Below are 13,910 nucleotides of genomic sequence, written 5' to 3' on the forward strand. Positions count from 1 at the left end.
CTCACTATACCCGAGGTTATGGAATTTTCCTCCCAGGATAAAATGACCTTCAATCCAATTATAGCGGTACCTCAAATAGTTGGATTCCACGAACGCACTCAACGATTTGAAAATATTTTTAAGAGAAGAAGAGTTTTTAATCTGAAAATTTCGTGTCTAAACCTGTGAATGAAAGCAGGTTTATATAGCCATAACATGCCTCTTCTGAAAAGAGGCAGGGGTTCACTTTAAAGGTTGCACCTCTTTCTGAAAATTCATATCTGTTCATCAAAGAGTGCATCTTTTCCTGAACAGTCATCTCATTCCATGAAACAGTGTGTTACTTCGTTGAAGGATTGCATCCTTCTGAAGCATGCATAAGTTCATGAAGCAGTGCATCAGGTAACTTGAAACAGTGCAACTGAAGCATCAGTTCTGTTCGAAACATTGCAACTGTTACTGCATGCATATTATATAAATGGAGTATCAGAAAAAAAATTTCCTGCATTTTTCTTTTGGTATGTTCGAATCTCAAATAAATTTTTGCTGAAGACAAAGCTAAGCGAGCAACGACGACAGCATGAGGCATCTCTTATTTCTTACCTCACTTATCATGTGGAGTAAGTGTTCATTATTATAAACACTCCAAAGTTTCCTTCTCCCACCAATGTGGGAGAATTAGTAAACTTTCCAATTTGGGAGTACACCTTCTAAATTGGTGTCTCCTTTCTTCCACTATTTTTCTCTCCATTTCCATTCACACCTTTTCATACATATTGAACCCAACATACGTATCACCTCCCACCAGCAACAGGTATCAGGTGAATCTGCCTATCAAGATTAGAATATATGAGAAAAAATCACCTCGTATTTTGTCTCTACTGGGATTTGAAGTTGAGGCCTCATGGTGCTCGGCCCACTTGGCCGCTATTCCACACCCTTGGGTGCAGGTAGACAAGTCATATAGCTGAATCGACGTGTATTTGATGGAATCAGCTATTTTTTAGGTGTTTTTTAGTAAATGCTTGTTTGAGAGAGACAAATCAAGTAAAGATTCTTCTTTTAATAAGTTTTTAGTATTCAAATTGTTCTTCTAGGTTTTAGTTTTCAAATTGTTCTTCTCATAAAATTCTTAACAGACACAGAATAAATCAAACGTGTAGGTTTATGTGGGGATGTAGAGCTTTTGAAGTGTCAGAAACTTCAGTGTCAACCAAGTTTCAGTTGTTGCGTAGTCTGTGCTGTGCTTTTTGCCATCCGAAAACTAACAGAAAAAATGTGGTTGTCGATAAATGAGGTGACTGTGCCCTTAGCAATGGCAAAGCCAATATGATCATAGGAAAAACCCTTTTCTTCCTTACACTATGAGTTACAAATTAAAATGGGAAACATGAGCTTCATTCATGCTTCACTGTATGACAAAATGAAATAAAGAGACGGTATATGTAATGGGGCTGCATATCATTTGTTCCCCTTCTTAATAGACATGCATAGGTTATCTTTTGGAGAAATGAACATATATGGGGTACCACTTCTGTTGCAAAGTGGTTGTTTGGACCTCGAAAATATGACACTTCCTTGAGGGATGCCTAATAGTTATTCAGCCTCTAAATGTTCAAGCACCACTGCTGGTCAATCCACCACTATTCTCTCCTCCTCTTGAGAATTAGCTGCCTCGGATTCCACTTGGTAGAATTCAGTTTTACTTCGTCAGTGGCTACCGAATGCAAAGGTGCACATGCAGTTAATGCTTTTCCAAATAAGTAAATAGTGGAAGGTAGTAATTAAAAATTTGTCCTAAATCGGTGTTTTGAGTCACAAGGCAAAGGGATATCCAGTCATGCTGATATACTGATATAGTACTTGTGTTTGTGTTGGTGATGAAATATTGCCACGTAGATTGCAAGTTGGCATGAAATTGAGAATCTTTTGTGTATCTTTCTTGTGTTGTTGTTGAAGGATGAAGAGGATAGCCGAGATGAGAGAAGTTGCTAAGATTGTGAGATTTGGATCAGTGACACCAATTTCTGGAGCAGATTTTGTGCGGGAGGTTTCCCAAGCTTTAATCTCTTCATCCGTGAAGCTGTCTTACATCAATGCTCTTGAGCTTCAAATAATTTTCACCTCTTCAAATAATTTTCACCTCTTCATTATTATTTTGTATGAATATTTTGTATAGGCTGTTCATGCAGATGTTATATGGATGTAAGCTGTTTTGCATGGCTTGTATAATTAGAAAAAAAGTTTCTTGTGTCAGGGAATTGTCACGACCCGAATCAGGGCCCTGGCTGTGACGGACATCCTAAACCATGAACGCCCGAGAGCCCTTCTAACTTGTAATCATATGCACCATTCATATATAAATAGGAAATGCGGAAATAAAATCTGCTACGAAAACATGGTCATAATCTAAATTTAGTTTAACAATGAGGAATAAAATTCAATATCAACTAAACACCGTCTGAAAACCGTCTGCGGAATCTCTACTACATGATCAAATAACAACTGTCTGAAAATTGGGACAAGACCCCCAGTAGACCAAAACCATAATAAATAATAACTGTCTGAAAGAAACTAGGCCTTCTAAAATATAGAAGGCTCACCAACTGATACTCTTCACTCCTGTCTGATGAAATCTACTGCTTATCAGGACCCATAAATTAGGCCTCAAAACCTGGAGGGAGGGGGGGTCAATACAGATGTACTAGTACGCAGAGCAATCCAAAATAAAGCTTTTATATAGATAAAATAATGGAGAGCAATTTGTCAATACATCATACATAAAATAGTTTTCAAAACACATGGGCACCTTTCTGTAAAATCATAAATCATTCTTGACAATGCAGTTTCTGATTTTCGTATTAATTCTGAGTTGTGTGGTACACCCCTACAATTCTAAAATCCCACGGGCTGTATGGAATTCGCCATTGACTCGGCGGGGAAGCCCCCAACCCGAGTGTACCGAAAGGGTTGGAGTTTCTAATTCTGATACGCCACACGGCACTAGGCCAGCGTAATATAATATATCCAGATCGGTAAATCACGATTTCGGGCAATGAGTTTTCTGAACTCATGCCTTCTTCGGGGAACCACCTAAGCTCTCTGTATGCCCACTTTTTATCCTGTTCTGAACCATGCATTTTTCTAGTTTCAACATCTGAAAAGTATGCTTTCAAACATGCATTCTATTCTGTTCTGAATTATCATGGCATAATCTGAATTGGTGTCGTCACACCAAGACTTGCAAGTCCTATTTCTGAGCCATAGTGCATCATGAATAATTCTTTCATTAAAACACAGTTCAGACCACCCAAATATGCAAACAATATAAAAGATTTCATGTTCCGAAAACACAAGTCAAAACTTCAAACATATGGTAGTCATGTGTTCTTTTGGCAAACCATGCTACTCTTTGTTATATGCATATTCAATATTTATCAATATAAACAACCCTCTCTCTTCTGAAATCAAAATCATAATCCAAATATAACAGTATTCAAGACATTTCATAACATGCTTTTCAAGATGCATTCAAACGATTTCATAGTATATCATAAGTAAATGAAAATCATCACAAGAGAGGGATTTTTCATGAATCATGCTCTCAATTCAATCATCAAACTTAAAACACATGCTTACAATATATATATAATTTCAAATCAATTTGGGGAAGGCCTAAAGGCCAAAACAATATCATCAATGCTTCTAAAACATGAATATATTCATAAATCTGAAAAAACCTTTCTTAAAATCAAGATTTTCATACCCATGAGATTTTAGGAAAACCCGCGTACCTTAAATTAGAAGCTTTTGAATGAACTCTAGCTTTTGGGATGCTATACATACTATTGATGGGTGCCTCTTGCAGCCCTCGCAATGGGGATTCCGAATCTTGAAGAATTAAGGAAAACTCATGGTTGAATCTTGAGTTATGTGGTTTTTAGTTTGAAACCCTAGAGCGTGTTCTTGGGTAATTTGGGTGAATAGAATCATATTTTTGTGTTTTGGGAGTTTCATCCCGATGGATAAGGGGTGGAAGATACCCATTTTGCCCTTAAAAACACAGAAACAGAATCTGAAAATTTGGAGCGTGCGATAGGGCATGCGTCGCACGCTTATCGCATGATGCTACTGTCTCAGTCACTAAAATGGCCATAAATTTTTGCTCGGGTATCGGATTTAGGTGAAATTGGTATCGTTGGAAAGCTTATTCGAAGATATTTCATTTGATAAATTATAAGCCCTCTAATTCATCGTATACTAGGAGTTATGATCGATGGAAGTTGACCCAAGTTTAAACATCCACTAAAACTTATTCGGTAGAAATGTTTTCAACTCGTCCTAGAGTTAGGGGATTTTTGTGAACTCAATTCATATTCAAAGGTATTCTTACACTTTAGGATTGATCACCACACATATATTAACAAGGAATCATCTAGTTCGGGTCTATACGCATAAGGACGGCGGTCTTGATTCTAGCCCGAAAGTACAGGGTGTTACAGGAATCCTCTTAAAGATCTTGTATATTTGTTGTTAAACTTGAGCATGCCCCATTAGTCCTTAGATTAATTTCCTTAACTGAAACACAACTAACAGTCAAATCTAACAATGGTTTCTTACAAACTCGCATTTATTCTTAGTTAAAAGCATGAAATACATCATCAAAAAGGAAAGTGTGTCGCATAAACTAGAATAGAGGAAGTATTATCTTAGGACTAAAAAATCACTGATTTAATGAATTTTCACCCTGTATTTTTCTTTTCTATTGTTTCAGTTAAGGTAAATGGTTTAGCTTGCAAAGATCCCAAGTCAGTTAAAGCAGATGATTTCTACTTCAGTGGCCTACAATTGGCTGGAAACACATCAAACACTTTGGCTCTAAGGTCACTGCTGTTAATGTAGCTCAAGTTCCAGGACTGAACACTCTTGGTATCTCACTGGCGTGCGTAGAGTATGCACCATGGGGAATTAACCCTCTTCACACTCACCCAAGAGCTACTGAAATACTCACTGTCCTTGAAGGTTCTCTTCAAGTTGGTTTTGTAACTTCTAATCCTGAAAATCACCTTATTACTAAGGTCCTTACAAAAGGCGATGTGTTTGTTTTTCCAATTGGACTTGTTCACTACCAACGCAACGTGGGATATGGAAATGCTGTTGCTATTGCTGCTTTAAGTAGCCAGAATCCTGGTGTTATAAGCATTGCTAATGCAGTTTTCGGATCAGAACCAGCTATAGAAACAGATATTCTTGCCAAGGCTTTTCAAGTTGATGAAAGCGTAGCCTCTTTGATACAATCTAACTTTTAAGCAGCGCGTTTACTCTCAAACGGACCTATGTTGACAGCATTTGTTTTCTATGTGTGATGATAATTGGAGTGAGATGTTTATTTGTTTACTGTGTAATGATTTATTTGTTCTAGAGTTCTTATTTTGTATGTACTTTAATATATTCATTCTTTCCTTATTGCCGTGAACCTGGTTAAAAAGTATAATGGTTTGTCAATGGTCCAAAAGTTTGTGTTGAGATAACTAAACAAAGTAGATACAATGCAAGTAATGATCCTTTTCATCAACTATAATATGTTTTGAGTTCTTGAACCTGTCAAATAATATTAAGAACCGAATACGTTAGTATAATATCTGCTAGGACAATGATGGAAATCACCTCAAAATCAGCCTAAAATCCAACCAATGAACACTACCACAGCCTTTTGCAATTCCTATTGTTTTGCTCATTTGACTTCAAAAAAAGCTAACCCAGCCCCTCCAAAGCTACCCAATCCATTAAATAGGTCGTCAGGAGACCGCCTAAGAAATTTCATCCAAAAATATTTACGGAGCCCAAATCCATCCATAGATCCATAGGCTACCGCCCATTGAATGCCAGAAAAATCCGCAATTCCTACCGTTTCACTCATTTGACTTGAAAAATATCTCCTCAATCCCCTTCAAAATAATCCAATCCATTTAATTAGAGAAGAAATTTAAAGGTATAATACATAAACAAGACCTTTTAACTTGACACCAAATTATAACTATATCCTTTAACTTTACCAATGCACAAGTAGGCCCTTTAACTATATAAAAGCTGAACAAAAAAATACTCCGATTCTGCAACTTACATGCGTGAAACTCAATCGCTCCTACGTGGATTAGTAATCCACTCCAAACGGGCATGTTGTTGTAAGGTTCCTTGTTTGTCTTGACTATGAAATTATTGTGTTATAGGCTTATAGCCTTCTGTTACATATAGGCTTCGATTAAATATGGATGAACGAGCATCTCTCGAAAAGTAATCTTTACAATCTTTTAAAACGACATAGAATGAAAGATGTCATGAGAAAATAAAGCTATATATTAGCTATTAATTATAACTAATCAAAAGAGAATTCAAAATTTAATGTTTATAGAATCCTACAGGCCCTCAAGTTTAATATAATAATAATAATAGCAATTGTGTTCACAAAAACTATTTTCTAGAAATTACAAATAGAGATACAAGTCTCTAGACAAAAGCTGTTGGGTTCGCGTGAACCCATGAGTTATAGTGTAGACCCACTTCTTATTGTTACCTCCCATCATGAACATAGGTATCAGACGATGTTAGAGCTAATTTGGATGCACTTTGGACTTATCGTGGAGTACTTAATTATCACCTTTCTAGTTTTGGATTCATAGACAACACTTTAGCTTCTGTCGTCACTCGATTGAAGCTTCAGATTGTGCTTCCATCTTCTTCCTGAGAGTAGAGATTACAAAAAACAGACATTACAATATTTAGTTGAAAGATAAACATTTGGGGGCAGGCAAAAGGAATCTACTTCAAGTGACGAACATAAATAAGTATCTGAATATTACTATTAAGTTAAGATGGAAAGATAGCAGTGGAGTTGATTAGTTATACAGCCAGTTAGCGCTACAAGACAAACCTTAGAAATGAACCTCTGATGTATCCATTCATTTAGGTCATTTACTTTCATCTTGTCATCATTGTTCACATTTTCGAGACTCGGTGTACTGACAGATCCCTGTTGGACAAACGTCTTCATTTCAGGGCATTTACAAATCTCCACTTCTTTGAGGAATGGAAATTCAAGAGCACACTTTGTCAGAATGAAATGCCTCAGCTTTGGCAGATTTTCGAGTTTTAGCTTATCCAGCCGGGGAAATAAGGGCTCATTAGTCATGATTTCTTCTCTTTGTTCTTCTACTTCTGTGATCACTTCTTCCATTGATTGGCAGTATTTTATCTCTAATGTTTGCAGATTCAGAAGACCTCTGGCCACTGATGGAGACATCAAGTTTCTCAATTTTCCACAATTTTCTACTTCCAGTTTTTCAAGTTTGCTAAAGTAGCCCATTGGAAGTTGTTGAGAGCATAGAGCACTTATGCTGTCAGCCCCAAGGAGTCGTAGCACTTCCAGGTTGGGACAAGAAACCTGCAAACATTGACAAGGTATCAACTCCATTTCTCATGTCTTGCAAATAATTCCTAATAAAATTCTTATTTCTGGTGTGTTTTTTAATGTTATTTTATTACACTAAGTTAAATCTTTTTTAGATTAAATCATTAGATTATACATATCAATAAAATTTAAATATATATGAATATACAATGTATAAATTAATTGTATTATCCATTTAATTATGAATTTGATCACTCTATTTCTAATAAAATGCAGAAGTTAATAAATACTCTACTTGAGAAACTGTTAAAAATATTATTTTTTCTTAATGATCATGTAGAACAGTAGAAATATACCTTTTCATCAAAAAGAGGATGAAAAGTGTCAATTCATTTGTTCTTTCAAACTCATATTCATATTTCAGGATATTTTCTTCGTATTTGAGATGATGAATTATCGGAAATTTTTAAAATTGAACAAAGTTTATCAATTTTTGGGTTTTATAATGACTTTTATATATTATTAAAATTTGGTCAAGTTTGAATACGTACATCATTGCCAAGTTATTATTAGACTTACAAAAATAACTACTATGTTTAACAGTATAAATATATTTGTCAATTTACCAGTTACCACTAAACTTTTATTGACTTATTAAAACTTTATGTATAGCTCCATAAAATTGAGATGAAATAATGTTCATATGACAAAAGAACGAAAAAATTGGTATAGTTGATTTGATTTTGATAAAAAGTGAACCAAAGTGTCCCATGTACACACAGTCTCTCTAACCACGCATTTAAAATAGAGACATATTTTGTAAGAAATTCCCAATGGCTACTCTATTATACTTTAATAGAATTTTAAATTATAAGTTGAAAAATACTTTATTAATTACAATTAAAAGAATACACGCGACAAAGAACTAGGTATGTTGTTGTATATAATTTAAAAAAGGGAAAAGACTCAAATATATTACTGAACTATCAGAAATGACTTATTTATGCCATCCGTTAAAAGTTGGGCTCATTTATGCCATCGCCGTTACAAAACTGACTCATCTATGCCATTACTTTTAACAGCCGGTTTTTAGAAAACAACTTTGCCACGTGGCAGCATATTAGAGGTCCACGTCATTTTATATATATTTTTTTAATTTATAAAAAAAAAATTATTTTTTAAAAAATGGTGTTGGTTACGAAGTTTATAGATTGCATATTTCTATGCTTTTATCTAGCAAATAACAAATAATAAATTTTGCATATAACTAATGTTCATGTTTTTTCTGGATTCTTATTTTTAAAAATAATTATATATATATATATATATATTGGACCAATCTTCTAGGTATTTATTTATACATGAACCAATAATATTCAAACCTGAAATTCTAGTTATCATAACCATTGCTAGTCCTTATATGCAATGATAATAAAGGACGAAATCGTATTCTTATCATATTTTGTTAAATGAAAAAGGTGACCATTTTAAAATGATCAATTCAAAGCCCTTAAATAGTTAATCCTTCTTAACACTTCGAAAAGTACATGATAGAGAAAGAAAAAGACTGCAAAAATGTGAACAATTTCTTCCGTTGGTGCATTCTCTTTTCCTTACTTTTCTCTCCCTCTTTGTGTTTGTGTGTATGCATGCAAAATGTATGTAGTAAAGTATTGTGTATGGATGTGTACGTTATCATTTATTCTTTTTTGATAATCATTTATATGCATGCATGCATGGATCATATATTATATCAAATCTCACTTCAAATCTAATCATAACAAAGAATAAATGATAACGTACACATCCACACACAATACTTTACTACATACATTTTGCATGCATACACACAAAGGGGGAGAGAAAAGTAAAGAAAAGAGAATGCACCAACGGAAGAAATTGTTCACATTTTTGCATTCTTTTTCTTTCTCTATCATGTACTTTTTGAAGTGTTAAGAAGGATTAACCATTTAAGGTCTTTGAATTGATCATTTTAATATGATCACCTTTTTCATTTGACAAAATATGACAAGAATATGGTTCCGTCCTTTATTATTATTACATATAAGGACAAGCAATGGTTATGATGAACTAGAATTTCAGGTTTGAATATTTTGGGTTCAAGTATAAATAAATACCTAGAAGATTGGTCAAATACATACATACATATATTTTTATATATATATATATATATAATTATTTTAAAAAATAAGAATCCAGAAAAAACATGAACATTAGTTATATGCAAAATTTATTATTCATTATTTGATAAATAAAAGTATAGAAATATGTAATCTATAAACTTCGTAACCAACACCATTTTTTAAAAAAATTAAATAAAAAATTATTAAAAAAACTTTTTATAATTTTTTTTTTAAAAAAAAATTTAAAAAAAGACGTGGACCTCTAATATGCTGCCACGTGGCAAATTCTTTTTTTAAAAATTGGGTGTTAAAAGTAATGGCATGGATGAGCCAGTTTTGTAACGGTGATGACATAAATGAGCCCAACTTTTAACGGATGGCATAAATGAGTCATTTCTGATAGTTCAGTGACATATATTAAAAAAATAGACATTCTCTTATATTATAATAGGGAGTGAGCAGCTTCTGGTCGTATTACTTGTCGACCATTCAGTTGTTTGCTCCATGATTTTTTATATCACCCCTAATTAATTATTTATTATATGTCATTTACTTATTAGAAAATTATTAATAGTTAGTAAAAATAAGTAAAATAGACATCTATGACATGTTTGCTTCAGCTTCAATTGTAATTTTACTATATCACCCCTAATTAATTATGAAAAGTCATTTAAGTATTAAAAAAATTAATATTAAAAATTTATTATAAAGTCATCTAATTATTAAAAATTAATATTAAAAACTTATTATAAAGTCGTCTAAGTATTAAAAAATTGATAATATTTAATGTTAAATTAACTTAATTTCTTATATGACGCCCACTTTATTATTTTTCCACAAGTATTTTTTATAGTAATTTTGTTATATCATTTCTAATTAGTTATTATACGTCATTTAAGACATGTATGGTTCGCTGCTTCAATCGTAATTTTACTATGTCACCCCTAATCAATTATTATGGTCATCGAAGCATTGTGCCACTTAAATTGGAATAGAAGAAAAAATAATATTAATCACAACAAGTAAGAAACTGAATTATTTAAAAAAATATAATTGACTAATAATGTCACAAAAATTTGAACAAGGAGATTAACATATATTATTTTAAAATTACATAAAAAGTATTATAAATTATAATAGTTAACCACTTAAAATATCTAAAAAAAAAATTAATCTGCTAATATTCCACAAAAATTAATCTGCTATATATTCTACTCCCACCACATGCTGTACCTCTAATCGAACTAGTCTTGATAAGACCCTTGGTGAAATCCTCGTACGTTTTCTGTAACCAGTATTCCAAATCTCTAACATAATTAGATTGACCAAGTTTCCTATCTCCACCGGAAGCTCCTCTAAGTAAGAATCTCTGATGCTGAGAATTTCTAAAGTGACAAGTTCCCCAATAACGGATATGTCATCCAATCTTAAATTAGTCAGATATAGCGTCCGCAGATTTGACAACCTCTGAATGGATGATGGAAAGGGCAGAACAGAGTTTTGATCATATCCACTCAGGCTTATGACACTGAGTTCACTCATTCCATCAAAAAAATCATCCTGTAATTTGAAACCCTCTTCGAAACGGAGTTTTAGCATCATAAGTTTCAGTCGTGGGCAAAATATTGGTGTGGGACGCTCATCAAATTTATTTGCAACAATTGACATGTGACTGTATTGCTCATAAGAGACTTTTCTCGGGAACACGTTTGAGTTCACATTGTGATTTACCAGAAATTTATGCTCACCCTCAGACGCAATATATATAGCCACGTCACGGACCACATCATGCATTTTGACATAATTCTTGTCTGAACCTTGGGATAACAAGAAACAATTTTTCAATGTTTCTAACAGATTACACACCTTATTTCTTGCACATCCTAAATTTTCGATTTCAGATAAGATGCCAAGCCCCATTCCATATTTGAGTAATTCTTCGGTCCAAATATCACTATCTTCCTCAAACAAGGAACAAAGCAAAAAGACATACCTGGCTTCATTACTCTCTAAGTGATTATAACTTAACTTCAGAGGTTGATACACATATTTAATCACTCCTGGGATATTAATTGGTGCTGCTTTTTTTAATTCTACAAGGGCATCCTCCCACAAAGGCTTGGCTTTGTGCTTTAGCGCTCCTGCAACTGTAATAATTGCAAGCGGCAGCCCCTTGCATTCATTGGCAACATCTTTTGCTACTTCAGGAAGAGAGGAATCATCAGCTGAATTACCAGATTTCTGCCTGAAAAGAACCCATGCCTCTTCATCAGATAAAATTCCAACCTCTACAATCTTTTTAGCCTCCATAGCGTCACAAACACTTCGGAGACGCGTCGTCAATGCCACTTTGCACTGATAGTTGTGGTTGCTACCAGCGGGAATTCCAAGTTTCTCTAGATCATTAAGAGCCTCCCAAACATCATCCAAAATTACAAGGACGTGACTGCCCTTCTGCATTAACCTTGCACGCAGCTGATCTCCACGACTTAACAAATTGTCTACTTGCAACGACAGCCCGACCCCTTCGGCGACCTCGGCCTGAATTTTTTTCAGGTCTTGTTGTTGACTGACAGTTATCATGACAATATCATCAAACAACCTTTCTTGTTTTGCCCTTGCTCTTACTTTCTCAGCCAGTGTTGTTTTACCAACACCACCCATACCACATATCCCAACAATAGTGGTCCGTTCATCTCTCAAAGCTTCCATGACCTCTTCCTCCTTTTGTTTTCGGGAGTCGAACTCAATACTGTTACTAGGTATAGCTTCAATTTCAACAGCTGGTACAGGATTGCTGAAAACAGCATGCTGGTTACCTTCGTTTAAAAGTTCAGTCACTTTCAGTGTAATTTCCTTGGCTCGCCTGCTCAGCAAGTAACGTGACTTCAATGTTGGACACCAACCGTAGATGCAACCCCTTTCAACTTCAGTTCGACCTTTCATTACATCTGCCACATCTGCAGTAGCAGTATCAACACTAGTTAACCAAGCCTCAACATTGGCTGAAATGTTTTGTAAGTTTCTCTGGGCAGCCTCCGCTCTTTGATGCACCCCACTTCTGATATTCTCCAGCTTATTAGATTCTTCATCCAAAGACCTGATGTTGCGCCTATAGCAAAACAAATACCCAACCTGTCGCGCAACTGGCAGTATCAAGTATTCTGCGACTTTGTCCACAAAAATAGCTATGATTTCCATAGCCATCTCCTTAATTAATTCTTCACTGGCTAGTCTAATAAAGAAAAACAGCCTCTTGTGTCTTTCCCTAGATCCTCTCAAGTCTGAATTCTACAAATTTTTTTATTTTTTTTTTTCCTTTTGTGGACTAGATTTACAGGGAAACAAAGGTAGGAGAAAATGAGTGCTGAGGGGGAATGGAGCAAGTAGATGAAATTGATTGAAGTAAAAATCAGCAGAAAAAACTTGAAAGTGAATACAAGAGAGGAAAAGCAAAAAGCTTGAGGGTGAATACAAGATAGGAAGATGAAAGCTAATAATTGTAGTACAATCATTTAGTGAATACGCAATAGTAATATTAACAATAACTCCATGAGCCATTTATTTTTCTTTTTTTTCTTGATTATGTGTCTATATTTTTTAAGTGAATTCATTACGTGGCTAACAATATTTTTACTTGCAAGTCTCAATTTATTCAACTACAGTATTTACAAAGTAATATTTTAAATAAATTAAAATTTATTATTTGAATCTCCTTTTCACAAAATATCAGATTGTTTATATAGAACTATTTTTTTTAATTCTTATGTGATAATGTTGAATTTTTTCTTCATATATTTATTTTTTTGTATTTTAAATTTTTTAAGTGAAAATTCAGACTCCACCAAAAATTTAAATACCCCAAGCTTTTAATAGTTAAGTTTTTTTCCCCAAAAATATTATCACACATGAACTTGGTGGGTTAAAATTTAAAGTTGTTAACCTATTTAAAGATTTCTTTTGTTCATTTTTATATAATTTTACAAAAATATCATTAAATCAATCTATAAATATTTTAGTAGAAATGAAAAAGAATTACAAATGTAATATTCATATAAGACTTCAAACGCATAATTTTTGTATTCATTTATGAATTATAGGTGTAGTCACAACTGATGTGCACATCAACTCGCAAAATAAATATTTAAAAAATAATTTTTTTTAAAAAAAGATTGAAGTACATTGAATGGTTAGTATATTATATAAATATATTTATGTGTAAGTTTTTGCAAAAATTGAGATTCGTGATCTTAAAAATAAGATATACAATGCCCCATTCATTTCATTTTAGTTGCTCCATTTGGGTTGTGCTTGTATTCCTAAATAATTACTCCTTTAATCTTTCAAAAATAGTTTGAACAAAATTTTTCTATTATGCC

At 33.6% G+C, this 13,910-nt stretch overlaps 1 protein-coding gene and 1 pseudogene across 1 annotated transcript; one reads left to right on the plus strand and one right to left on the minus strand.

The window, feature by feature from the left end:
• LOC107844711 overlaps nt 1-5,288 on the plus strand; it is a 6,704-nt pseudogene extending 1,416 nt beyond the window's left edge.
• A 1,553-nt stretch (nt 5,289-6,841) lies between these two features.
• Nucleotides 6,842-13,086, minus strand: LOC107843958 (disease resistance protein SUMM2-like). The gene is made up of 2 exons (XM_047397841.1): nt 10,735-13,086; nt 6,842-7,420 (listed from the first exon to the last, which is right to left on the minus strand). The coding sequence occupies exons 1-2, from the start codon at nt 12,736-12,738 to the stop codon at nt 6,842-6,844; spliced, it is 2,583 nt and encodes an 860-aa protein (XP_047253797.1). The 5' UTR covers nt 12,739-13,086.
• Between the last annotated feature and the right edge of the window lie 824 nt (nt 13,087-13,910).

This window comes from Capsicum annuum, chromosome 10, assembly GCF_002878395.1.
Source record: "Capsicum annuum cultivar UCD-10X-F1 chromosome 10, UCD10Xv1.1, whole genome shotgun sequence".
Taxonomy (NCBI): domain Eukaryota; kingdom Viridiplantae; phylum Streptophyta; class Magnoliopsida; order Solanales; family Solanaceae; genus Capsicum; species Capsicum annuum.